We start from the raw sequence: 27,005 nt of genomic DNA, 5'->3' as shown, positions 1-27,005 counted from the left end.
GTGTTCAAGGGTTCAATGTCCATTTAGAAATCGGATGGCAGAGGGGAAGAAGCTGTTCCTGAATCGCTGAGTGTGTGTCTTCAGGCTTCTGTACCTCCTAACTGATGGTAACAGTGAGAAAAGGGCATGCCCTGGGTGCTGGAGGTCCTTAATAATGGACGCTGCCTTTCTGAGACATCACTCCTTGAAGATGTCCTAGGTACTTTGTAGACTAGTACCCAAGGTGGAGCCGACTAAATTTACGACCCACTGCAGTAGCCCCCCACCCCCATACCAGACAGTGATGCAGCCTGTCAGAATGCTCTCAATGGTACATCTATAGAAGTTTTTGAGTGTATTTCTTTAAGCTCCTAATGAGGTATAGTTGCTGTCTTGCCTTCTTTATAGCTGCATCGATATGTTGGGACCAGGTTAGGTCCTCAGAGATCTTGACACCCAGGAACTTGAAACTGCTCACTCTCTCCACTTCTGATCTCTCTATGAGGATTGGTATGTGTTTCCTCGTCTTACCCTTCCTGAAGTCCACAATCAGCTCTTTTGTCTTACTGACGTTGAGTGCCAGGTTGTTGCTGCGACACCACTCCACTAGTTGGCATACCTCACTCCTGTACACACTCTCGTCTCCATCTGAGATTCTACCAACAATGGTTGTATCATCTGATCATTCCTCACTGTCAGGAAATAATTACTGTTTAAACAAATAATCTTTTTGAGGAGCACGAATTCAAGATTCAAGATAGTTTATTGTCATTCTTCAGGACAGAAGTGTAAAGGTGAACAAAGTGATTGTTACTCTGGAACCAATGGAGTGCAAAGAAACATAGTAAGCATAAAGCACAACAAAACACAAACAAACACAACATAAAAACAAATATAAATGCAGTCCTATAAATTATAGCGTACAAAGGTGATGCTTTTCTTGCTAATTTTGAAGCAGTCCTTTAATTGTCGTCACACTAATCACACAACAGAGAATGCTGGATACATATTGGTGTGTATAAAGGTGAGCACCACAGTCATGTAGCAGTTACTGCAATGCTATTCTGACTCAGGGTGTCACAGTTCACAGGTCAGTTCCGGCAACCTCTGTAAACAGGTTTGCACACTCCTTCCCGTGCGAGCGTGGGTTTCCTTCAGATGCTGCAGCTACCTCCCACGGTCCAAAGATATATCAGTTAATTGATCGATATTAATTGTCCCGTGATTAGGCTAGAGTTAAGTCACGGGATTGCTGGGCAGCATGGCTCGTTGGAGCACAAAGGCCTGATCCATGCTGTATCGCCAAATAAAATAAATAAATAAAATAAATATTTCCACATCACAAACCTTCTTTGCAATAAATCAAAAAAATTCTAAGCAGGTAAAGCAATGTGTGTGAAGAGACAATTGCAGATACTCGGCAGGTAGATCAGCATGCATGAAGAAGGAATTGCAGGTATTCGGCAGGTAGATCAGCGTGCGTGAAGAAGGAATTGCAGATGTTTGGCAGTTAAAAGCAGTGTCTGTGAGGAAGGAAATGAAGGTAGTAAGGTCAATAACCTTTTAACAAATCTGGAAAATGTTAAATTTCTTGGGCTGGCACAGAGCCAGAGAATGGGCAATAGAAATCAAAAAATGCAAAGGGAACTTGCAGTTCCAATCAATTAACAAGAGATAGCTGTAATTTAGAAAAATGAAGTGGATCTCATTGAAACTTGCCAAATATTGAAAGGCCTAAATAGAGTGGACATGGAGAGGATGTTTCATATAGTGGGATAGTCTAGGACCAGAGGACACAGCCTCAGAAGAGAGAGACATCTCTTTGGAACAGAGAAAGGGAGGAATTCCTTTAGCTGGAGAGCAGTGAATCTATGGAATTCTTTGCCACAGGCGGCTGTGGAGACCAAGCTATTGAGTATACTTAAAGCCAAGGTTGACAGGTTCTTGATTAGTCAGGGTGTCAAAGGTTACGGGAAGAAGGCAGAAGAGAGGGATAATAAATCAGCCATGATGGAATGAAGGAGCAGACTCAATGGGCCAAATGGCCTCATTCTGCTCTGATGTTTTATGATCCGGAGGAGGCAGATGTAGCAGGATCTGAGCCACTTGAACACTGAAGGAGAGAGTGAGTCTGGGCCTTGTGCTCTTTCATGTCAATGACAGCACAGCACTTGTTCAATATACTGCCAATTCGATTGTCCAACAGGAAGCATTACCAGACTTTTGTTGGCTGTAGACTCTGTTCTGAGCCAGGGTTTGCATGTATTACTCTTGTCTTTGATTTCAAAGGTTATGGATTCAAAATCCTACTTTAAACTTTTGAGTTAAAAGTCTAAGCGAGACCTGCCGTTAACGAGGAACGCAGGAGCAGATGTTTGCTGGCAATCACTAGAAGACTTGGGAAGGCTGCCTATGGTATTTTTGTTGCTCTGTCCTCCTGTTTATTTAGATTTACTCCTGAACGAACAAGTCTGCCTTGTTCACGAAGGCTTGTTCTACAGACAACACTTCAAAGGTACCCAACCTAACTGGCCACCTTGGAACATGTTGAGATGCTGGAATCTTTACATAAAAGCTAACACTTATTTCTCTCTTATACAATAATATTTCTTTCCACAACAGGTGGAACCATATTTGCCATATGAATTCACATGTGAAGGACTGCTGGAAAGATTAAATGTTTTCATTGAAAAACAGGTAAGATTATTACTTTACAAACTACTTCAGAAGAATAATCTAATTGCATCCATTTTGTAAATTAGTAAAATATAGATTGTTGATTATAGAAAAGTACAGTTCAGAAACCCGTCCTTTTGACCTGTTTCATCAGTGCTGATCTAAACTTGTATCCTCTCAATCTAGACTCTTCTGCCCTGGTTACAACATTCTTGTCTTTTATCCTATCTGTGCCTCTCATAATTTTACAACTCTTTACAGGATTACCCCTCAGCCATCTACGTTCCAGTAGGGATAAACACAGCCTATCCAATCTCTCCTTATTGCTACAACCCTCCCTTTCCAGACGACATCCTGATGAATCTGTTCTGCATCATCTGTCCTGGGGTGTGGTGAGCAGAAATGTAGAAAATACTGCAAGCATGGTGTAACCAGTGTTCTGTACAATTGCAAGGTCTTGTCCCAACTCTGAAACTCAATGCCTTGGCCTATGAAGAAAAGTAAACCAAATGCCTTTTTCACTGCCCTCTTCATATATATAGGCATCCATTAGTCTCATGAGACCATGGATTTACGCCTTGGAAGGTTTCCAGGGCGCAGGCCTGGGCAAGGTTGTATGGAAGACCAGCAGTTGCCCATGCAGCAAGTCTCCCCTCTCCACGACACCAATGTTGTCCAAGGGAAGGGCATTAAGACCCTTACAGCTTGGCACCAGTGTCGTCGCAGAGCAATGTGTGGTTAAGTGCCTTGCTCAAGGACACAACAAATGTGCCTCAGCTGAGGCTCGAACTAGCGACCTTCAGATCACTAGACCGATGCCTTAACCACTTGGCCTCTTCATAGGGCCACAACTTCCAAGGAGCAATAGATTTGCGCTCCAAGGCCTTTCTGAACATCAATGCTGCAAATGTCCATGCCATTTCCTCTGTGTGTCCTGCCCAAAATGCAGTCTCCTTATTTATTTGAATTAGGTTCCATCTGTGAATGACCTTCCAGACTTACACCCGAGCACGTCTCGATATGTCAGCCTTCTTCACTGCCTACAACTCCAACAGCTTCTGTGTCTCTGAAAACTTACTCCTCTTATTATCTTCATTCTCATGCAACTCTATAAAAAACACAGTCAAAAGAACAAAGATATTGAAGCTGTGATATTCGTTTACACTGGATTCCTAATTTGAACAGACAAAAACAGGAGAGGTTGTGCCTCAGTTTGGCAGATGGTGTTTTTGCAGACTCGGTGGTGCTGCTGTGGGAATGAAGGAGTTAAAGCCAGATTGTGCACTCGGCGGTGCTGCTGTGGGGATGAAGGAGTTAAAACCAGATTGTCGACTCGGAGGTCTGCTCTGGGGATGAAGGAGTTAAAGCTAGATTGTTGACTCGGTGGTCTGCTGTGGGGATGAAGGAGTTAAAGCCAGATTGTCGACTCGGTGGTCTGCTGTGGGGATGAAGGAGTTAAAGCCAGATTGTCGACTCGGTGGTCTGCTGTGGGGATGAAGGAGTTAAAGCCAGATTGTCAACTCGGTGGTCTGCTGTGGGGATGAAGGAGTTAAAGCCAGATTGTGCACTTCGTGGTGCTGCAACATATAAAATTATGAAAGGAATAGATAGGATAGAGACAGGAAAGTTGTTTTCACTGGTAGGTGAGTCTAGAATCAGGGGACATACTGTAGCCTCAAAATTCAGGGGAGTAGATTTAGGATGGAGATGAGGAGGAACTGCTTTTCCCAGGGAGTGGTGAATCTGTGGAATTCTCTGCCCAATGAAGCAGTGGAGGCTCCTCAGTAAATATATTTAAGACAAGGTTGGATAGATTTTTGCACAGTAGGGGAATTGAGGGTTATGAGTGAAAGGCCGGTAGGTAGAGATGAGTCCATGGCCAGATCAGGCTTGATAGGCCAGATGGCCGACTCCTGCTTCTATTTCTTATGTTCCTATGTGATACGTTTTCAGGTTTTGGTGCCTTGTGCCTGATGGGAGAGGGGCAATGAGAGAATGTCCAGGATAAGTGGCAACTGATTATGTTGGTTGCTTTACTGAGGCATCGAGAAGTGTAGACAGGGTCTAAAAGAGCTTGGAGAGAAGATTGATTTCCATGATGTGCTGAGCTCCGTCCACAATTCTTTACTATTTCTTGCAGTCAAGGGCAGAGCAGTTGATATACTAAGCCCTGAACCAAATATGATGCTATCTATAGTGCCTCGATAAGGGTTGATGGGGACAGGCCAAATTTCTTTAGCCTCCTGAGGAAGGAGAGGTGTTTGTGAGCTTTCTTGGGCATGGTGTCTATGTGGTTAGACAAGGAGAGGCTTTTGGAGAAGTTCATTCCCAGGAATTTGAAGCTCTCAACCCTCTCAACCTTAGCACCATTGATGTAGAGACAAGCATGTGCGTCAGAGACCAGTTCTTTTGTCTTGCTGACATTGATTGAAAGATTGTTGTCACTAAACTCTCTATCTCCTTCCCTTGGAAAAGGGATTACAGTTTAAATGCCTAAATTACATCAATCTCATTACAATTCTTCATCACTTTTGCTGAAAAAATAATGGGGGTTGTGTTGTCAGCCTTTGCAAACTGGTATCGTTATCATCTCAGTGCTTTCTCCTTCCAGATGGTCTCCTGCTGAAAATGTTTATTCTTTTCATTGAGTTTGAATATGCATTGTCCCGCCTCTCCTGCAATCTATAATCCTCACATTCTTCATCTTCACATCTGCATGAAATGTGTGGCACTAGTTTATCTCCACCAGTGAATACTTGCCACATTCAACACTGCAGCTAATCTTGCTATCTCATGTTCTTTTCATTTACATACTTTTTAAATCTGCTCATTTTTATTCATCTGAATTTTAACTTTTTAATCTTTTAGTTCATCACTCTAAACACCATTTGAGTATTAGTCAAAGGAGCAGAATTAGGCCATTCAGCCCATCGATTCTGCTCTGCCATTCCATCATGGCTGATTCATTTTCCCTCTCAGCTCCTTCTCCTGTAACCTTTGATGCCCTGACTAATCAAGAATCTATCAACCTCCACTTTAAATATGCCCAATGACTTGGTCTCCACAGCCATTTGTGGCGATGTATTCCACAGATTCGCCACCCTCTGGCAAAAGAACTTCCACCTCATCTCCATTCTAAATGGATGTCCCTCTATTCTGAGACTGTGTCCTCTCGTTCTAGTCTCCCCCTCCCCCTCCATGGATTCCCTTCTCCACATCCACTCTATCCAGACCTTTCAATATTTAAAATATAGAAACATAGAAAAACCTACAGCACAATACGGGCCCTTCGGCCCACAAAGTTGTGCCCATTGTGTTCTTATATTAATACATACCGTGGGTTAACAATAAAGAATCATATTCTGGAAGACATAGAACTTTTATTTACAGCAACAAAACCAAACCACGTTTTTACCAAGCCATGTTCCAGATCATTCTATCATTTCTGCGCATGCTCAGAACTCTTTCCAATCATGTTCTGACATGTCATATCACCACATCTTCCTTTCCTTAAAAAGAAAAACAATTAGCAACATTGACCATAACAAATGCATTACTTAACATGTCTCTATCAGTCTCTCTGGGGGCTTACGAACACGAGTAGACCTTCTAAGCAGTTCACGCGGTTCTGGTGTTTCATTGTTATTTCCATGTTTTGTCTGGTCTGCATCAGTTAACTGAAACTCTGAAGTTGGCTCTTTCTTGAGGTCTTTGCAATTTCTTCTTTACACTGCTCCTTCTTCTGTTTGGACCATGTATGATCTGGGTTGTACTGCTTCAAGTGCTGTAGCTTTCTCAATTCCGTCACTTCCATTTGTAATGAAATATGAATCTTCTTTTCTTCATCTAATTCATTCATTAACTGTGTAATCTCTTTTTTTATGCTGAGACTACATCATTTCAATAAAACTTCTCAATTCCTTCACTTGTGCTTTCACTTCTTCAATTGGATCCTGATTCTTGTCACTCTTTGGCTTCAGATCAGTATTATACTGTACCAGCAAGTTTGGCCTCTGTCCTCCTGCAGAAGTGAGATTGTGATGGAATGCATGGCCCATTGATGCATGTGCATTACTTCCAGATGGGCAAAATTGCAACTCCTGGTTTTGGTGGCAATGCTTTGTCAGATGCTGGTAACAAAGGGATGGGTCTGGGAGCTTTCTTTATGACTTCTAGCCGTTCCATTCTGTCACTGTATTCTGACTCTGTATCACTGTCCAGGACTAAGATTCTTTTCACCAAATTCAGTCTCTCACAGGCAGATAGACCCAGTATTGACTGTACATTCCTTGGCACCACCACAAATGAAAGCGTGTACACAATATTTTTGTGTGATACTTTTGCCACACATGTTCCTTTAACAAGAATGTCTGCACCTGAATACCCAGTCACTTTTATATTTGTCTTATGTAACTTTGGTCTTGGCTTTAATGCAATAAACTCAGATTCTGCAAGAACATTTACTTGTGCTCCAGTGTCACGTTTAAACAGAATATTGTTTTGGTTCACTTGCAGTCATTCTTACTTTGTTTGTTTTCACAAAGCACATCTATATAGAACTCCTCAAGTTCATTTTCAAGCACTGCATTTACCTGTTTTATTTTCTTTCTACTTCTGCAATAACGTGAAAAATGATTCCTCTTACCGCAGTCGTTGCATATTTTCCCATATGCTGGACACTGTTTAGGCCGGTGCTGCCTCCCACAGTGATCACATAGCTTTTTTCTCTCAGATGACGTCTTGCTCTCTGTTGGTTTTGTTGTTGTTTTATTATTATTTCTAATATGTTTGCGCTTTTCCACAGTGTCTACATGGCAGCTCTCAGTGAAAAGTTCCTTAGCCTGCGACATCACGGTTTCTGAAGCTTTGCAGAGTATCAAAGCTTTTTCCCCAAGTCTAAATCTTGTTCTCTTAACAGTCTTTCTCTCAGACCATTATCCCAAATGCCACAAACAATTCTGTCTTTAATGAGAGAGCCTGTCAGTTCTGCAAACTCGCATGTTTTGCTCCGGTGTCTCAATTCAGTAACATATTGATCAATTGTTTCACCAGCTCTCTGCGCACATGTAAAAAATTTATGCCTTTCATACATCAAATTACGCTTCGGTATACAAAATGCTTCAAATTTTTCCATTATCGATTTTAACTTCAAATTATCTCCATTTTCAAAAATAAAATGATTATATACCTCAATTGCATCGTCACCTATTATATGAAGTAGAAGTGCAGCTTTCATTTTTTTCTGGTTTTCTGTTAGCTCCAATCGCCAATAAATATATTTCAAAATGCTACTTGAATTTTCTCCAGTTCTCAACTACGTTTCCAGTCAGCTGAAGTGTTGGTGGAGGTTGCAAACCTTCCATTTTTAAAGCTGTTAGCAAACACCAAAACAGTTTGAACTCTTTTTTTCTTCGATCATCTTCTCTTCTCCTGTGTTAGCGAATGTATTATTCTTCCAGACCGACCTCTGACACCATGTTGTGTTCTTATATTAATATGTACCATGGGTTAACAACAAAGAATCATATTCTGGAAGACACAGAACTTTTATTTACAGCAACAAAACCAAACCACGTTTTTACCAAGCCATGTTCCAGATCATTCTATCATTTCTGCGCATGCTCAGAAGTCTTTCCAATCATGTTCTGACACGTCATATCACCATAGTGCCAAACATGTCCCTACCTTAAAAATTACTCGGCTTACCTATAGCCCTCTATTTTTCTAAGCCCCATGTACCTATCCAAAAGTCTCTTAAAAGACCCTATCGTATCTGCCTCCACCACTGTTGCCGGCAGCCCACTCCATGCACTCACCACTCTCTGAGTAAACTTACCCCAACATCTCCTCTGTACCTACTCCACAGCACCTTAAACCTGTGTCCTCTTGTGGCAACCATTTCAGCCCTGGGAAAAAGCCTCTGACTGTCCACACAATCAATGCCTCTCATCATCTTATACACCTCTATCAGGGCACCTCTCATCCTCCGTCGCTCCAAGGAGAAAAGGCCAAGTTCACTCAACCTATTAATAGGTTTCAATGAGATTCCCCTTCATTCTTCAAAGCTCCAGCGAGTACAGGCCCAGAGCCATCAAATGCTGCTCATACATTCATCCTTTCATTCCCAGAATCCTTCTCATGAACCTCCTCTCGACTCTCTCCAACGCCAGCACACTTTTCTTAGATAAGGGGTCCAAAATAGTGCTCACAATGCTTCAAGTGTGGTCTGACCAATGCCTTATAAAGCCTCAGCACCAAATCCTTGTTCTCGAAATGAGTGCTAATATTGCATTTGCATCCTCACCACTGACTCAGCCTGCAAGTTAACCTTTATGGAATTCTGCTTGAGGACTCCCAAGTCCCTTTGCACATCTGACTTTTGAATTTTTTCCCTGTTTAGAAAATAGTATATGTTTTTATTCCTTCTACCAAAGTGCACAACCATACATTTCCTGCTACCGTATTCCATATGCCACCTTTTTGCCCATTCTCCTCATCTGCCTGTCTTTCTTTAGCCCCTCTGCTTCCTCAGCACTATCTGCCCCTCCACCTATTTTCATATCATCCACAAACTTAGCCTCAAAGCCATAAAATCACCAACATACAATGTGAAAAGAAGTGGTCCCAACACTGATCCCTACACAACACCACTAGTCACCGGCAGCCAACCAAAAAAGACCCCCTTTATTCCCACTCTGTACCTGCTGCCAGTCAGCCAATTTTCAATCTATGCTAGAACCTTTCCTGTAATACCATGGGCTCTTAACTTGTTGAGCAGCTTCATGTGTGGCAGCCTGTCAAAAAACCTTCTGAAAATTCAAGTACACAACATCCACTGGGCATCCTCGGTCTGTCCTGCTTGTATTTCCCCAAAGAGTTCCAACAGATTTCCCCTGAAGGAAATAATGCCGACTTTGGCGTATGTTATATGTTTACCAATTACTCCTAAACCTCATCCTTAACAATCGACTCCAACATCTTCCCAACTACCGAGGTTAGGCTATCTGTCCTAGAATTTCCTTTTTCCTGCCTCCCTCCCTTCTTAAAGACTGTCATCATTATTAATGTACGTTTAGGATCAGGAGTGGAAGGATGAAGGCGTAGTACAGACAGACGAGTTTGGCCTGGATTGGCACTGCTGTCAATGTGGGCAGGCTGAACCAGAATTACCTGTTTCTCTGCTGTGTAACTCTGTCGTCAGTTTCGATATGTACAGCTTTCGGTTTCACTATCACAGCGATTGAGGCCCAAGTACTGAGGTAAAGACCATAAAGGTGTTGTATTGCCCTCTTCTCCTTTTTGCCAACAGGCAGGAGGTACAGGAGCCTGAAGACACACACTCAACACATTAGGATCAGCTTCTCTGCCTCCGGCATTTCTGAGAGGTCCATGAACACTACCTCACTACTTACTTATTATTATTGTAATTGACAGTATATTCTGCAAAATAGCAAATTTCACAACATATGTCAGTGATATGTAATTCTGATATTGTTTGACACATAGCTATTTAGAGAATGGGTAGAATTGAATTAATTATCACAGGATGCTCCAAAGCACTTGCTAAACTGGACTAGTACTCTGTATACATGCCATCGCAGAGTTCGCGAAGATACAGCTTTGAACTTCTGCTTCTAGGTGGTGGCTTTGCTGCTGTCACTGCATATGGTTGCTCACACCTGACACTGGAAATATTGTTGCAGGATTTCTGCCTCCAAAGGGAAATATGGCCACCAATTAGTGCACTTAGAGTTAAAGTGGCCAAACCCTCTCAATCGTGTGTCGAAGTCTGCCAGAAAGAGCAACTAATTTGTGAGCCTGCTTTCTTCTACCATCTCAACAAAGTGGCTGAGCTCCAGAGGTAAGGGTGACCACAATACCTTCACTAGAGATAAATATTCACATTTCATCTTACTCAGAGAACCTAATTTTAGTGCATACTTCCTCTTCTTCCTGTGCCTTGTGTGTTATACGCTTGGGCAATCATGGCTCTCCACATCAAACAATCCCTCGCAGTGTCAATGATATCTCGCACACTTAGATCTGTTAGTTCTTTCACAGTGTCCATATATTGTCCTCTTTGCCTTCCTCTTCCGCGTTTCCCAGGCACACGGCATTGTAAAACATAAAAAGACATCATTTTGATATTCAATTGCCCTTTCTGACAGCATTAGTACATACAGATGTACAAATATCAGCAAACAACTGGAGGTCTACAGAGGAGCAAAGGGTTAGATTGATCTTAGAGTAACTTAAGAGGTTGGTGCCACATCATGGGCTGAAGGGCCTGTACTCTGCTAGAATGTTCTAAATTCGGTGTTCTGTGATTAACTTTAATAAAGGATTTTCATTATATAAAACAGTAAACATTGAAACTCATTTGTAGGGTTTCTGCTATACTTACAGATAAAGCAAAATAAGGAACAAATCGACACATTTAAGTGTCAGTTTCTTTAAACTGTGACTGAGAATGAGCAGCATTTGTGTTTGCCAGTTCACAGGACCAATGTATAATGTTAACACAAAAAGAATAAATCAGTATCAAAACTGATTAAAGTAATCTAATCAATACAGTTTGTAATTCGTAAGACCATAAGATACAGGAGCAGAATTAGGCCATTTGGCCCATTGAGTCTTCTCCACCATTTTCATCACGGCTGACCCATTTTTCCCCTCCACCCCAATCTCCTGCTTTCCCCCTGTAACCCTTCACGCCCTGACTAATCAAGAATCTATCAACCGCTGCCTTAAATATACTGCACCCAATGACTTGGCCTCCACAGCTGCCTATGGGAATGAATTCCACAGATTCACTACACTCTGGCTAAAGAAATTCCTTCTCATTTCCATGCTATTCTGAGGCTGTGTCCTCTGGTCCTAGACTCCCCCACCATAAGCTAATCATTTTCTAAGAAAAATTTTTAGAAAAAAGGGAAAAAATATAAGTATTATTAAATTTAAATTTACTCCAGTTAAAACGTACCTCTCTGGGACAAAATATTCCCAGCTCATTCGATGACACTAACATTGTAACTTCTCCAGATGATGGATAAGATGCTAATATATGTAAAAGTATTTGCAAGTAAAGTGTATCCTTAATGAGAGATAGAACAAAACAAAATCACAGACAGTGTTCATAAGATAAACTATAAAGATTTGGGTTCATAAGTCAGTTGATGATTTCACAAGTACCAGTATTCTTTTATGAATAAAGTTTATTCTGTGATGGATATTCACATCCTGGGCCAAAACACAGCAGATGCCACTTGTAAAGATTAAACACTTGTAGGTTAGACTTCCAATTAATATTGTTTAGCTTCTGGTTGTAAGCAGAGCCCAGTCTTCAGTCTTCAGATGTAAATAGAAAGCAGTAATCAGTTAGAAGTTTGAAAACACAGCTTTGCAAACAAGCTTTGTATATAGCAGGTGCGTTGTCTGTAGATTTAGCTCACATACCTGGTTTATGCTGCTCAAGAGGTACAGTACAAGACAATGAGTTATTTAATTTGGCTTGTTTCAAAACAGATAAATCTCACTAAGTTCCTTACTTCAAGGAAGCTGGCACACCTGAACAATCGTTCAGCATATTAATAACTGATCTATTAATGTTGGGTGTTTATGTACTCAGAAAAGTTAGCTTCACAGCATTAATTGATGGTAGTTTGACTTGTGTCTCCAAGCTTTAAGAGCATTTGTGTTGAAAGGACATCTGAGGAAATATCAGATATGCATGAAGTTACCCAGAACAGAAAGGATTTCCAAAATACAGGTACAATTGCGATAAACTAAAAAGACATACCAACGATTCAGGTGAATGAATCGTCCATCACAGAAATCAAAAGCAGCGGAATGGATTCTAGTTCATCCCGTCTTTCTATCATTCTTCTTGATGTTCCTTAACCATTCCTAATAAACCTAAACTGCTCTCTACATTTACAATCAGGAGAAAATCTGCAGATGAAATCCAAACAACACACACAAAATGCTAGAGGAACTCAGCAGGCGAGGCAGCATCTATACAAAAGAGTACAGTCGACGCTTTGGTCCGAGACCCTTTATCAGGATTCTCGGCCTGAAACATCGACTGTACTTTTTTTCATAGATGCTGCCTGGCCTGCTGAGTTCCTCTGGCATTTTGTGTGTGTTGCTCTACATTAACACCTTCTTTCTGCCCCTTGGGTGACTTTATACATGCAGTATATGATATTTCCTAGGAATGGTTTAGAATTATTTTAGAAATGGTTTGTAACTGAGTAATGATTTTAAGATAGAAATTTCCAAGTAAATTAATTATCAGAGTACATATATGCCACCATGTACAAACCTGAGATTCATTTCCCTGCGGGCATTCATGGCAAATACAAAGAAAAAAACAAACAAAATAATAAAAAATAAATATGCAATAAATATTGAGAATATGAGATGACTGACTTATTCCCACAACCTATGATTCACTTTCAAAGACTCCTCATCTCCTGTTCTTGATATTTATATATAGGCACCCGTTAGTCTCATGAGACCATGGATTTGCACCTTGGAAGGTTTCCAGGGCGCAGGCCTGGGCAAGGTTGTATGGAAGACCGGCAGTTGCCCATGCTGCAAATCTCCCCTCTCCACGCCACCGATGTTGTCCAAGGGAAGGGCACTAGGGCTGATACAGCTTGGCACCAGTGTCGTCGCAGAGCAATGTGTGATTAAGTGCCTCGCTCAAGAACACAACACGCTGCCTCAGCTGAGGCTCGAACTAGCAACCTTCAAATCACTAGACGAACGCCTTAACCACTTGGCCACACGCCAACGCTACTTGATATTTATTGCTCATTTATTTATTTATTGTTATTTTTTCTTTTTTTTTGTATTTGTGGATGCAATAGAGTTTTTAAAGAGATTTCTAGATAAGTACATGGAGCTTTGAAAAATAGAGGGCTATGCGATAGGGAAATGCTAGGCAGTTTCCAGAATAGGTTACATGGTCGGCACATTGTGGGCCGAAGGGCCTGTAGTGTGCTGTAAATTTCTATGTTCTATTGCACAGTCTGTTGTCTTTTGCACACTGGTGTCTGTCCTGTAGGTGTAGTCTTCCAGTGATGGGATAGATACTTTATTGATCCCAAAGGAAATCAGAGTGTCACAGTAGCATTACAAGTGCACAGTTATAAATATTAGAAAAGAAGTAAAAAGAATAAGAAATAAGTTACCACAAACAGTCTAAGAGGAGGGGGCCATCACTTCCCCAGCTAGAGATTGACTCATTATAGAGCCTCAGGGCCGAGGGTAAGAATGACCTCATATAGCGCTCTTTGGAGTAGCACAGTTGTCTTAGTCTGTTACTAAAAGTGTTCCTCTGTTTAGCCAAGGTGACCTGTAGAAGGTGAGAAACATTGTCCAGGATTTCCACGATTTTCTGTAGGGTCCTTTGTTCTACCACAGCCTCCAATGTATCCAGTTTGATTGCTATAACAGAGCCAGACCTCACCCTTGTTGATGCCATTGCCCCAGCACATCACTGCATAGAAGATTGTACTGGCAACAACAGACCAGTAGAACCTGTGAAGGAGGGGCCTACATACTCCTAAGGACCTTAGTCTCCGCAGGAAGTAGAGGGGATTCTGGCCTTCCTTGTACATAGCCTGTGTGTTGGAGCTCCACTCAAGTCTGTCATCCAGGTGCACCCTCAGGTACTTATAGGTCCTCACCACATCCACGTCCTCACCATCAAAATTAACAGGGAGCAGTGCAGGCTCAGTCTTCCTGAAGCTGGTCTCCATCATCTTTGTCTTACTGATGTTGAACTGCAGATGATTCAGCTTTCACCGTTTGACAAAGGCCTTCACCAGGGCCTGCATTCATCCTGCTATCATCGCTTTATACACCCAACTATTGCTGAGTCATCAGAGAATTTCTGCAGATGACAGGACTCAGTTTGTATCTAAAGTCTGAGGAATACAGGGTGAACAGGAAGGGAGCCAATACAGTCCCAGTGCTGCTTATTACCATGTTTAACACATGACTCTAAAACCGCACAAACTGTGGTCTGCCAGTCAAGTAGTCCATTATCCAGGATACAATGAAAGAGCTTTTTCCCAGCAATGAGGGCTGTATGGTATTGGAGGCACTTGAGAAATCAAAAAAACACGATCCTCACAGTGCTGCCCTGCTTATCCGAATGGGAGTAGGCTCTGTTCAGCAGGTAGATGACAGCATCGGGACTCCATTGTGCTCCTGGTAGGCAAACTGCAGGGGACTGGGGGCTGATCTGACCAGGGGTCAGAGGTGAGCCAGGACCAGCCTCTCTAGGGTCTTCATGACGTGTGAGGTCAGGACCACTGGACGGTAGTCATTCAAGACTTTCCATTGGCCCTTCTTGGGTACTGAGATCACACATGATGTTTTCCACACAGTCAGGACTCTTTCCAGGCTGAGACTCAGATTGAAAATGTGCTGGAGAGCTCCACACAGCTGCTCAGCACACTCCTTCAGGATCCTGGGGTTCACACCGTCCGGTCCCAATGCTTTGCCATGTCTGAGCTTCCCCAGAGCCCTGTGGCAAGTGGAGTAAAGTTATCTCCTCTGCTTCAAGAGCCTGATGGTTGAGTGGTAATAACTGCTCCTGAACCTGATGGTGTGAATCCTGAGGCTCCTGTTCCTCCTTCCTGATGGTTCAGCAAGGAGAGAGCGTGACCTAAATGATGAGGCTCCTTGATGATAGGTGCTGCTTTTTTGTGACAGCACTCTGTGTAAATGGTGGGAGGGCTTTACTCATGATGGACTGGGCCGTATCCACTACGTTCTGAAGGTTTTTCCGTTCAAGGGCCTTGGTGTTTCCATACCAGGCTGTGATGCAGCCAGTCAATATGCTCTCCCTCATCTATGGAGCTTGTCAAAGTTTAAGATGACATGCCAAATCCTCAGAAATTTCTAAGAAAGCGAAGGTGCTGCCGAGCTTTCTTTGTATTGGCACTCCAGTGCTTATGTGAGGTTGTTGTGGCACCTCTCAGCCTCCCTCCCGAATGCTCATTCATCAGCACCTTCGATTCAGCCAGTGACAGTGGTGTCATCAGCAAACTGAAATATGGCACTGGAGCTGTGCTTAGCCTCACAGTCATAAGTGTAAAGCAAGTAGAACGGGGACTAAGCACTCAGCCCTGTGGTGTACCTGTGCTGATGGGGATTGTGGAGGAGATGTCATTGCCAATCTGAACCGACTGGGGTCTACAAGTGCGGAAATCAAGGATCCAGTTGCACAAGGAGATATTGAGACGAAGGTCTTGGAGCTTATTGATTAGCTCTGAGGGGATAATAGTGTTGAATGTCAAGCTGTAGTCAATGAAGAGCATCCTGATGTATGCATCTTCAACGTCCAGATGTTCCAGGGTTGAGTGAAGAGCCAATGAAATTACATCTACTGGTGAGCTGTTGTGAAGGCAGGCAAATTAGAGCAGATCCAAGTCGTTTCTCAGGTGGGATTTGATAGGTTTCATCACCAATCTCTCAAAGCACTTCATCACAGTGGATGTAAGTGCTACTGGACAATAGTTATTGAGGCCACTTACCACGTTTTTCTTGGGCACCTGTATATCTGAAGTCTGCTTGAAGCAGGTTGGTATCCTGGACTGCCAAAGCGAGAAGTTCAAGTTCTCAGTGAACACTCCAGCCAGTTGATCAGCACAGGTCTTTAGTATATGGACAGGTACCCTGTCTGGGCCAGGTGCTTTCCATGGGTTCACAACACAGAGATAGAGAATCCTCTGTCGGTTTTAAAGGTGTTTTAAGAATGTGTTTGGAGTTAAATGTATATCCCTAAAAATAAATGAATTGTGTTTTAATCGATGTGTCTTCTCCTTGGTGGGGAGATGGGACTCACCGTGGAGAATAAACAGGGAAGTGAACAAGTTTTTAGATGTTGGGTGGTTACAGTATAATCTCCATTTAGAGAGGGTACTCTTGACTATCTATATCGGATAGGGTTTAAGATCTTTGAGTTTAGAACTTCAAAATACCATCACAATTCTTACTGCTGAACTGAACATACTGCAAACAAAATCTAGCAGGAACAGAAAAAAACATATGCTTGTAGCTTGTAATATAATATATAAAATTATTAACTCTATTTTATGTCACTACATATATGACTTCATAAATCTAATTTAATTTAACATATTATGAAGAGATAAAATGAAATTGACTGGAATTTGTTGCTGAAATGGACCAGGGTCTGGAACGGACTGGGATCTGGAGTTTGTTTCTGAATATTCTGTAGACACACTGGGAACAATACTTTAAATTTTATGATGGAAAAATCAATGAGATTTGTACAAATGATGTACTTCTTTTGCAGATACAAGATAATCTGCAGTACCTCCAAAAAGGAAAGTGATCTATATTTGCCTGCATATAACCCTGAGAACCAGCTGTGTCTGCTTCAGTCAGATTACCTACTCTTCAGCTGTGCGGGTTCACATGAGTATTACAATAGAATCTGTCCATGCCGAGATTACGTCAAAGGACAAGTTGCATTCTGCCAGGGCTGTCTGGAAAGCAAAATGGACAACTAATCTGCATGTTTACAGAAACTAAAGAACCAACTACCTTCAAACGAGTTAACAAGTACCAATCTGCCAGTGATTTTACAGCAACAGATTACATCGGTGATCAGATGGGAAAGCACGCATTGACAACATAGAAACTCTCAAAATCTGAAAACAAAAATACTGCAGATGCTGAAAATGGACAATAAAACCAAAACCTGCTGGAAATACTCAGCATCTCACTCTTTGATGTGAAACTTTAACTCTGTTTCTCTCCCCACAGATGTATCCTGCCCTGCTGAGTACTTCCAGCATTTTCTGTTATATTATCCTTTCAATCACATTGTGGAACTTTAAAATCTCTTTGTGTTTTACACTCCAGTCTTGGAAGCTGTAATGATATTCAGAGCTGTGCATACCTTCAGAGATATCGGTTAGGTGTACCAATCTCCAACCTACAGAGTTCCACATTCTGACATTAAGGCGTCAGTTTTTTGAAATTGTACACTAAAGTCAGGTTTGAAGGAATCAAAGAGAGCTCTGGAAGGAGTTCTCTGTTACCTAAATATGTTTCCAACATTGTTACCAACATCCTGTAATTTAATAGATTAGTGGGTCCGAAGTCACATGCAGGCTAGACACATGAGAGTGTTGTGAAGAACACCATTAATCAGATGGGCTTTTACAACAATCCTGTGATTGCACGGTCACCATTACTGATCCTAATATCTCATTTTTGATTTTTTTTTCATTTTCTTGAATATAAACTCATATCTGCTTTGTGTCTTTTATCTCTTGAGCCCTGCCCAAGCATCTTGATACTAGTCAAATTGCTTAATCACTTTAGACCATTTGACAATGAGACAAAGGAGCAGAATTTGGCCTTTCAAGTCTGCTTCACTATCCCATCATGGCTGATAATCAGAGTCAGGTTTAATGTCGTATGACATATGTTGTGAAATTTGTTAACTTTGCAGCAGCTGTACAATGCAATACATGATAAATATGGGGAAAAACTGAATTACATTAAGTATATATATGTATATTAAATGGTTAAATTAAGATAATAGTGCAAAAACAGAAATTTTTTAAAATAGTAGTGAGGTAATTTCCCTCTCAACCCCATTTGTCTGCCTTCCTTACTTCTCTATTGTAATTGGTTAAAGTTACTGGATCATTGATTGGAAAACATGAGGTTACATTTTCTTTAAATACAAATAGTTACATAAAAGCTTGGAAATGGGTGCTCTGGTTTCCTTCTACAGTCCAAAGATGTACTTGGTAGGCTAATTGTGAATCCTCCTGACTTTAAGTTAGAGTTAAATTGAGGTTGCCAATGGTTCTGACAACTGGAAGGCCTACTCTGCACTTTATCGCTAAATAAAAATAAATAAGATAAAAGTCATCAGTGGTAACCATGAAACAACTCTCTGGTTCACTGATGGAAGGAAATTTGGGATCTTACCCAATTACCATTACAAAACTGGAAGTCTTTTACCATCCTAAAAAATAGCTGCAAAGGGTAATCAATTCATGAGGACAGAAGAGAGATGATACCCGTCTACATTTACAACGAAGGTGACCAAGTACGTATTGGTACATACAATAACTCTAATTCCCATACACAACATGATCTGGACTTCCACAGGCAAAGAAAAACTGCAGCCAATCTGCAGACAAAGTGGAAATTCAAAGCCAATAACAGAATCAGACACCGGGAGCATAGACACAGGTTAGGCTTAGTGCATGTATAGAGCAGACCATCTGTGGAAGGTTCAGTAATAGTAATGGAAGAGAGCTTCTGGCTGAGTTTAAGTGACAGGTATTATTGGGCCGACTTTCACTAAGAATGTGCGTGTAAAGGGATAAACTTTGGACTTGATCTCAGAAAGGAGCAACAATCATATCTTACAATTTCCAGAATAAAATGAAAGATTTCATCCACTGTGCTTAACTTACAATGCCTTCAGCTCTAATGATTCTGTGGGTTCAAGTTAATTCCAGACATAAGCAGAAAATACGAACTGAAATGGCTGTATATTATCAGTGGTGTTGAAGAAAGTTAAAGATTTTTCAAATTTATGGATGAATAGTTTGTCCAAACTCTCACCAACACTACAAAATATTTATCAACTCGTCAGTAATTTTTCAAGATCAGATTGTATTTGTAAATGATTATGCACCTGCATATCTTAGAAACTTATTTTCTTTCAAAATATTTAATTAAATCTATCAGAAAAATAAAATAAGGTTTTTATTTATGCTGTTTTTCAATCATCTTTTGAAAACAGATGTTGTCTAGATCAGTGGTTCTCAGACTTTTTTTGTTCATGGCTCACCTGTGACATTCACTTACCTCTGAGCAGTGACTGTGCGTGGTTACGCTGGATACAGGTAACGATTGACGTGCCACTACACACATGCTAAACTGTTTTGCTGCCTCATTTGCATAATCTAGCATATTTTCCCATTCATTTCATATTCAGGCTTCCAATTAAATTACATATATTCACTTTTTTTGTATTTTTATTTTAGTAATATTTCATTAAAACAGAAAACTTATGGCCTATTCAGAAAATCCTGTGGCCCCTACGAAATCTGGCATGGCCCCCTGGGAGGGCCATATGGCCTACATTGAGAATGACTGGTTCATGCGAGCTCAATTTCAACACTTAAGCGAAGTTTGGATAGGTTCTGTATTTACAATGTTGTATATTTTCTATTTGTATTTTGAGTTATTTCCTACTGTTGTTATGCTATTTGTAATGTAAATCTGCTTATTTTAAAATACTTTTGTACTTCACATTCTATAATAGCTGCTAGATCTATTACACATCACTCAGGGTTTTCTAATGGCTTGGTGAATTTATTCCAAAAATGTCCGAGTCAGAAAACAGGAAATTCACAAGAGCTGTCTTTGATCTGTGATGTTAGCTAATGTCAGACAGATCAGTTTCCACTGTTACACTCATTGCCAGTGGATCAAACTTTTCAATTCTGGTGGACATATTGACTCACCAGCTGTGAGCATATTAAATAAGGGGGGGGGGGTGATCAGGATCTGCTTTTCAACACAAGCATCCATTATCAACAATCAATACTGTGCTGAGGTACCAGAGAACACAGGCCACTAACAGCATATCTCACTGAGAGTTTCAATGCCTTTCCAATAGGAAGGAAAAAAGAAAGAAAAATTAAAATATTACTGTTTAACCAGTGAGTACACAACAAATGAATATGGTAAAATATTATACCATTTGAATGTAAAGAGCTAAAAAGAATACACATCTGCAATAATTACAAAGCTTATTCCTTCCAAGTAATATAATATTATATTGTGAAGACACTGTGGAAGAAAATGCTAAGCACTGGTGAAATGATTGTTTGATTTTTCATTAAAATGAATGCTGAAAGTAAGTCCAAGCTCCAGTTATTTGTCATCTGACTACATACTGTGTAATCAACCAAATAGAACAACGTTCCTCTGGAACACGGTGCACCCACAAAACATATATCACACACAGCACATAAAACAAAATATTACCATAATTAAGTTAATAAAATATAATTCAAAAATGCATGTACTGCACAGCATAGGTAAACATTAAACGGTTCACTGTCCTGGTGACGAGACCTCGGTGGTGACAGGGTACTCATTAGTCTCACAGCCCGAGGGAAGAAACTGTTACCCAGTCTGACAGTCCTGGTCCTGACGCTCCTGTACCTCCTTCCTGACAGTAGAGGGTCAGAGAGATTGTGGTAGGGATCTTCAATAATGCTTCAGGCTCTTTGTCTGTAATGCTCCTGATAAATTTCACAAACGGGGGGAAAAGAGACTCCGGTGAACCGCTCAGTTTTTTATCATTCTCAAGTACAAATTTGTGTAATAACGTAAATCTGTACAATTTACATACTAATGTAAATTGGAGCCAGATTTTCACCTTTGCTTTGGTGATAATCTGCCATGGTATTTCATTTACCAACAAAAACGGAGACTTTGGATTCTACAATCTGGAGCTACGTACTATCTGCTGGAGGGACTCTGTAGATCAGCACCACCTGTGGGGGAGGGGGGAATTAGAACATAGAACATAGAATAGTACAGCACAGAACAGGCCCTTCGGCCCACAATGTTGTGTCGACCCTCAAGCCCTGCCTCCCATATAAGTCCCCACCTTAAATTCCTCCATATACCTGTCTAGTAGTCTCTTAAACTTCACTAGTGTATCTGCCTCCACCACTGACTCAGGCAGTGCATTCCACGCACCAGCCACTCTCTGAGTAAAAAACCTTCCTCTAATATCCCCCTTGAACTTCCCATCCCTTACCTTAAAGCCATGTCCTCTTGTATTGAGCAGTGGTGCCCTGGGGAAGAGGCGCTGGCTATCCACTCTATCTATTCCTCTTATTATCTTGTACACCTCTATCATGTCTCCTCTCATCCTCCTCCTCTCCAAAGAGTAAAGCCCTAGCTCCCTTAATCTCTGATGAGGCAAGTCATGCATAAGGACAAAATGGTACAGGTTTTACAGAAAAAATAATTCAACAATAATCGACAATTATTGCTGAGTTCTGAGAAAGCTTCCCACAACATATAACTATCTCTATTGCATGGACCTAATTTCTTCATGGCTAAAAAGCCAAAAAGGAAAAGAATGAATTGTATTGAATTTATTTATGTATATCCTTCATATAGATGACAAGTAAAAATCTTTATGTTACGTCCCTGTCTAAATGTGCAATTTATAGTAATTCATAATAAATATTATGTACAACAGGACAGTCAATATAACATAGAAATATAATTGTATCAGTATGAATTAATCAGTCTGATGGCCTGGTGGAAGAAGCTGTCCTGGAGCCTGTTGGTCCTGGCTTTTATGTTGCGGTACCATTTCCTGGATGGTAGCAGCTGGAACAGTTTGTGGTTGGGATGACTCAGGTCCCCAATGATCCTTCAGGCCCTTTTTACACTCCTGTCTTTGTAAATGTTCTGAATATTGAGAAGTTCACATCTACAGATGCGCTGGGCTGTCCGCACCACTCTCTGCAGAGTCCTGCGATTGAGGGAAGTACAGTTCCCATACCAGGTAGTGATGCAGCCAGTCAGGATGCTCTCAGTTGTGCCCCTGTAGAAAGTTCATAGGATTTGGGGACCCACACCAAACTTCCTCAACCATCTGAGGTGAAAAAGGCGTTGTTATGCCTTTTTCACCACATAGCTGCTGTGTACAGACCACGTGAGGTCCAGGATGATGTGTATGCCGAGGAATTTAAAGCTGTTCACCTCCTCAACCCCAGATCCATTGATGTAGATAGGGGCTAGCCTGTCTCCATTCCTCCTGTAGTCCACAACCAGCTCCTTTGTTTCTGCAATGTTGAAGGAGAGGTTGCTTTCTTGACACCACTGTGTCAGGGTGATGACTTCCTCTCTGTAGGATGCCTCATCATTACTTGAAATTAGGCCAATCAGTGTAGTATCATCAGCAAATTTAATTAGCAGATTGGAGCTGTGGTTGGCGACACAGTCATGGGTATACAGAGAGTAAAGGAGGGGGCTTAGGACACAGCCCTGAGGGGCTCCGGTGTTGAATGTCAGAGGGACAGAGGTGGGGGAGCCCACTCTTATCACCCACCGGTGATCCAACAGAAAGTCCAGGATCCAGCTACACAAGGCAGGGCGAAGGCCGAGGTCTCTGAGTTTCTTGTCGAGGGGATTATGGTGTTGAATGCTGAACTGTAGTCCAAGAGCAGCATTCTCACATCAGCATCCCTCTTCTCCAGATGTGTAAGGACGGATTGTAGAGTTGTGGCTCTTGCGTCGTGTGTTGATCGGTTGTATCGGTAGACGAATTGTAGTGGATCCCGTGTGGGTGGCAGCATGCTGCAGATGTAGTCCTTGACCAGCCTCTCAAAGCATTTGCTTATTATTGAGGTGAGTATGACAGGACGCCAGTCGTTCAGACATGTTATCTTGGTCTTTTTAGGTACAGGGACAATGGTGGATGTTTTGAAGCAGGAGGGCACTCTACACTGTAAACACACCTGCCAGTTGTGCTGCGCATATCCTCAGTACCCGCCCTAGGATTCTGTCTGGTCCTGCAGCCTTGCAGCTCATGGTTAATATCTTAATCATTTTATAGAGTTTGAACTAAAGAGTCGATCTTTCAGAAATTTGTATGTTCTCTTGTCTACTTATTTCTAGGTATATTTATCGATCTCTGGTTATTGTGCCTTGTACTTATTCAAATATTCATTGCACTGTAAACTAGGGAAGTGGAATTGATAATCCAGGATTTCAGAATGACAAACATTTCAAACGAAAGAGTTGATCTGTGAATTTCATCATCCTGCAAGAATTTCCAGTGCTGTCCTCTGAGGTTTGTTTATTTAACCTCACTGGAATTGGAACTGGTTTATTATTGTCAAATATACTGAGGTACAGTGAAAGGCTTACCTTGCATACAGATCAAATCATTACACAGTACATTGGGGTAGAAGAAGGTTAAATGAAAACAGAATGCAGAATAGAGTGTAAAAGCTACAGAGAAAGTGCAGTGCAGTGCAGGTAGACAATAAGTTGCAAGATCAGATTGACTGTAAGGTCATGAATCCATCTTACCATAGCAGAGAACTACATAATCGTGCAGGATAGCAGCTGTCCTTGGGCCTGGTGGCTCATGCTTTCAGGCTTTTGTATCTTCTGCCTGCTGGAAGAGGGGAGGAGAATGTCTGGCATGTAAATTAGGGTAGATAAATCCTCAAGGTGTGACCACAAGAAACAGCAGAGGGTTGTGGACACAGCTCAGCACGTTACAAAAACCGGACTACTCTCCATGGGATTTGTCTACACTTCTGGCTGCTCAGTAAAGCAGCCAGCATAACCATTGACCCTACCCACCTTGCCCGTTCTCTCTCCTCCCCTCTCCTATCAGGCAGAAGATAGCATGTACTACCAGGCTGAAGGACAGCTCCTATCCGGCTGTCAACAGAATTTTGAATGGACCCATTGCACAATAAGATGTACTCTTGACCTCACAACCTACCTCATTAGGATCCTGCACTTTTTTGGTTCCCTGCCCTGCACTTTCTCTGTAACTGTTACACATTATTCTGCATTGTTATTGTTTTACCTTGTTCTACCTCAATGCGCCGTGTAATGACTTGATCTGTTTGAACAGTATGCAAGACAAGTCTTTCACTGTATCTCAGTACATGTGACAACAATAAAGCAATTTCAATACCAATGAACACTTTGTACTTCCCAGATATCCACTTCCTGGAAGATGTGCTCCAGTAAGTTTTCTAATCTATTTTTTAACCGTTCTGTTTTTCAGCTTATCCTAACGTTTAGAAGGTTTAAGCTCATTAAATCAACATGGTTATCGAGGATACACAAATCCTAACCAAAATTAATGGCAAAGCGGTTACAGTTAATGGGTCTTAACCATTCCAAAATGTCCCCAAAGTCTACTTCATGCTGTTCACTTGGTACTCTTTATTCTATTTGCCATCTGATTATTGAAAGATTTGATTTTATATGGATTTAATAATTTAACCTGATACCGGCATGGATGAGAGTCTTTAATGTTATTTCTCCACTCTGTGTTAACCAAATTCATCATCATCATCGTCAGGTGCCGTGCCCAGTTTGAGCTTTGACTGCCATGGCCCACATACTCCTGTTTCAGGTCAAGTGGATCAATTCATTGGTATTCATTTCCAGTTAACCTAACCAGTGAGAGGGTGAGAGATAGTGAGAGGGAAGGAGAGGGTGAGAGGGAGGGAGAGACAGTGAGAGAGAGGGGAGGGGGTGAGGGAAGGAGAGACAGTGAGAAGGAGAAAGAGACATTGAGCAGGACGGAGAGATGAGAGGGAGGGAGGGACAGTGAGAACTTAATTAGTAATTATTTTTAAATTCATAATTGTCAAGAATGAAACAAGTATCAAACTATATTATAAAGACAGTAGAATCTGCAGATACTGGAAATCCAGAGTAACACTCACAGGATGCTGGAAGAACTCAACAAGTCAGGCAGCATCTGTGGAAGTGAATAAACAGTCAATGCTTTGGGCCGAGACCCTTCTTCAGGTCTGGAAAGGAAGGGGGAAGATGCCACCTGGCTTCATCTACCACCTTTTAGCGTGACCCCCTTCACCTCCCCCCACCTCTTATCCTGGCATCTTCCCACTTCTAGCTGTTTATCCACCTCCATGGATGCTGCCTGACCTGCACATTCTTCCAACATTTTGTGTGCGTTGAACTATATTATTCAATTTCTTTCCTTGAGATTGAGTTTGTAAGTCAGCAACATCTGTTAGGATGAAAGTTTCCAAATGTATTTTAAAAGCTCCAGCCAGCACTCCTGATTTTTGACTTTTGGTTGGTTTTGAGTTCCTGAAACCTGATCATCCTTTCATCCTAAAGTAAATTAAACCTAACAAACATTTGATGGTCTGGGCTTCTACTCCCTGGAGTTTAGAAGAATGAGGGGGAATCTCTTTGAAACCTATTGAATTTTGAAAGGCCTAGATAGAATGGATGTGGAGAAGATGCTTCTTATGGTGGGAGAGTCTAGGACCAGAGGGACACAGCCTCGGAGTAAAGGGATGTCCATTTAGAACAGTGATGAGGAGGTCTGTTGGCTCTGCTGTTTTTGAATAGATGATTCAACAATTCTGCTCATTCTGCAAATCTATTTAATACATAATTCTGGAGTAACAGACTACATTCTCACAAACTACATTTTTAAAAATCTATTGCAAGCATTTTGAAAGCTTCAATTCTCCTATGAATATACACAAGAGATTCTCCAAATCAACTTACAAAAAGCTGGAGGAGCTCAGCGAGTAAGACCGTATCTACAGAAATGAATAAGCAGTTGGCATTTTGAGCTGAAAACCTTCTTCAGGGCTGGAAAGGAAGGGTGAAGACACCAAAATAAAATGTTGGGGAGAGGGGAAGGAGGATAGCTAGAAGAAGATAGGTGAAACCAGGTGAGTGGGAATGACGAAGGGCTGGAGAAGAAGGAATCTGATATGGCGGAGAGAGCACCATAGGAGAAAGGGGAGAAGGAGGGAAACCACGGGAAGTTGGTAGGCAGGTGAGAAGTAAGAGGCCTGAGTGGGGAACAGAAGAAGAGGAGAGGTGGCAGGGAAAATTATCAAAAGGAGAAGCTGATGTTCTTGCCATCAGGTTGGAGGCTACCTCAACGAAATATGAGGTGTTGCTCCTCCGCCCTGACAGTGGTCTGATCATGGTAAAAGAGGAGGCTATGGACTGACAGGAACGGGGACAGGAATTAAAATGGTTGGCTGCAAGGAAATTCCGCAATTGGCTGATGGAGTGGAGATTCTCAGCAACGTGACAGATGCTGAAAACGTTCAGCAACAAGCACAAAATGCTGCAGGAAATCAGCAGTAGGTCAGGCAGAGGAATAAGCAGTAGGCATTTCAGACCGAGACCCTTCCTCAGGACTGAAAAGGAGGGGGGAAGAAGCTGAAATGAGATTGTGGGGAAAATAAAAGGTGATAGGTGAAGCCTGGTCAGGAGGAAATGGTAAGGGGGGAGGGGGGTGGATGAAGTGAGGAGCTGGGAAGTGATAGATGGAAGAGGTAAAGGGCTAAAGAAGGAATCTGATAGGAGAGGAGAGTGGACCATGGGAGACAGTGAAGGAGGAGAGGCACCATAAAACACAGGACAGTACGACACAAGATCAGGCCCTTCAGCCAACAATATTGCGCTGAACCAATTAAATTAGTGATCAAGTGGCCAACTGAACTACTCCCTTCTGTCTACACAAAGTCCATATCATTCCATTT

At 41.7% G+C, this 27,005-nt stretch overlaps 1 protein-coding gene across 5 annotated transcripts in view; it reads left to right on the top strand.

Moving 5' to 3' along the window:
* Positions 1-20,588, top strand: part of LOC140212379 (alpha-1,6-mannosylglycoprotein 6-beta-N-acetylglucosaminyltransferase A-like) — a 157,319-nt gene extending 136,731 nt beyond the window's left edge. For 4 of the 5 annotated variants that reach the window (XM_072283104.1, XM_072283106.1, XM_072283103.1 and 1 more), the window contains 3 exons: positions 2,602-2,676; positions 10,359-10,516; positions 16,994-20,588. In XM_072283104.1, the coding sequence (XP_072139205.1) occupies positions 2,602-2,676; positions 10,359-10,516; positions 16,994-17,210 (450 nt within the window). In that variant the 3' untranslated portion in view covers positions 17,211-20,588. Of the gene's footprint in view, positions 1-2,601; positions 2,677-10,293; positions 10,517-16,993 lie in introns of those variants that run through there. The other variant, XM_072283108.1, reaches the window with a different exon arrangement.
* The last annotated feature ends 6,417 nt before the right edge of the window (positions 20,589-27,005 follow it).

Source organism: Mobula birostris, chromosome 19, assembly GCF_030028105.1.
Source record: "Mobula birostris isolate sMobBir1 chromosome 19, sMobBir1.hap1, whole genome shotgun sequence".
Taxonomy (NCBI): domain Eukaryota; kingdom Metazoa; phylum Chordata; class Chondrichthyes; order Myliobatiformes; family Myliobatidae; genus Mobula; species Mobula birostris.
The sequence above is the reverse complement of the archived record's forward strand: the minus strand, read 5'-3'. Positions and strand labels throughout refer to the sequence as shown.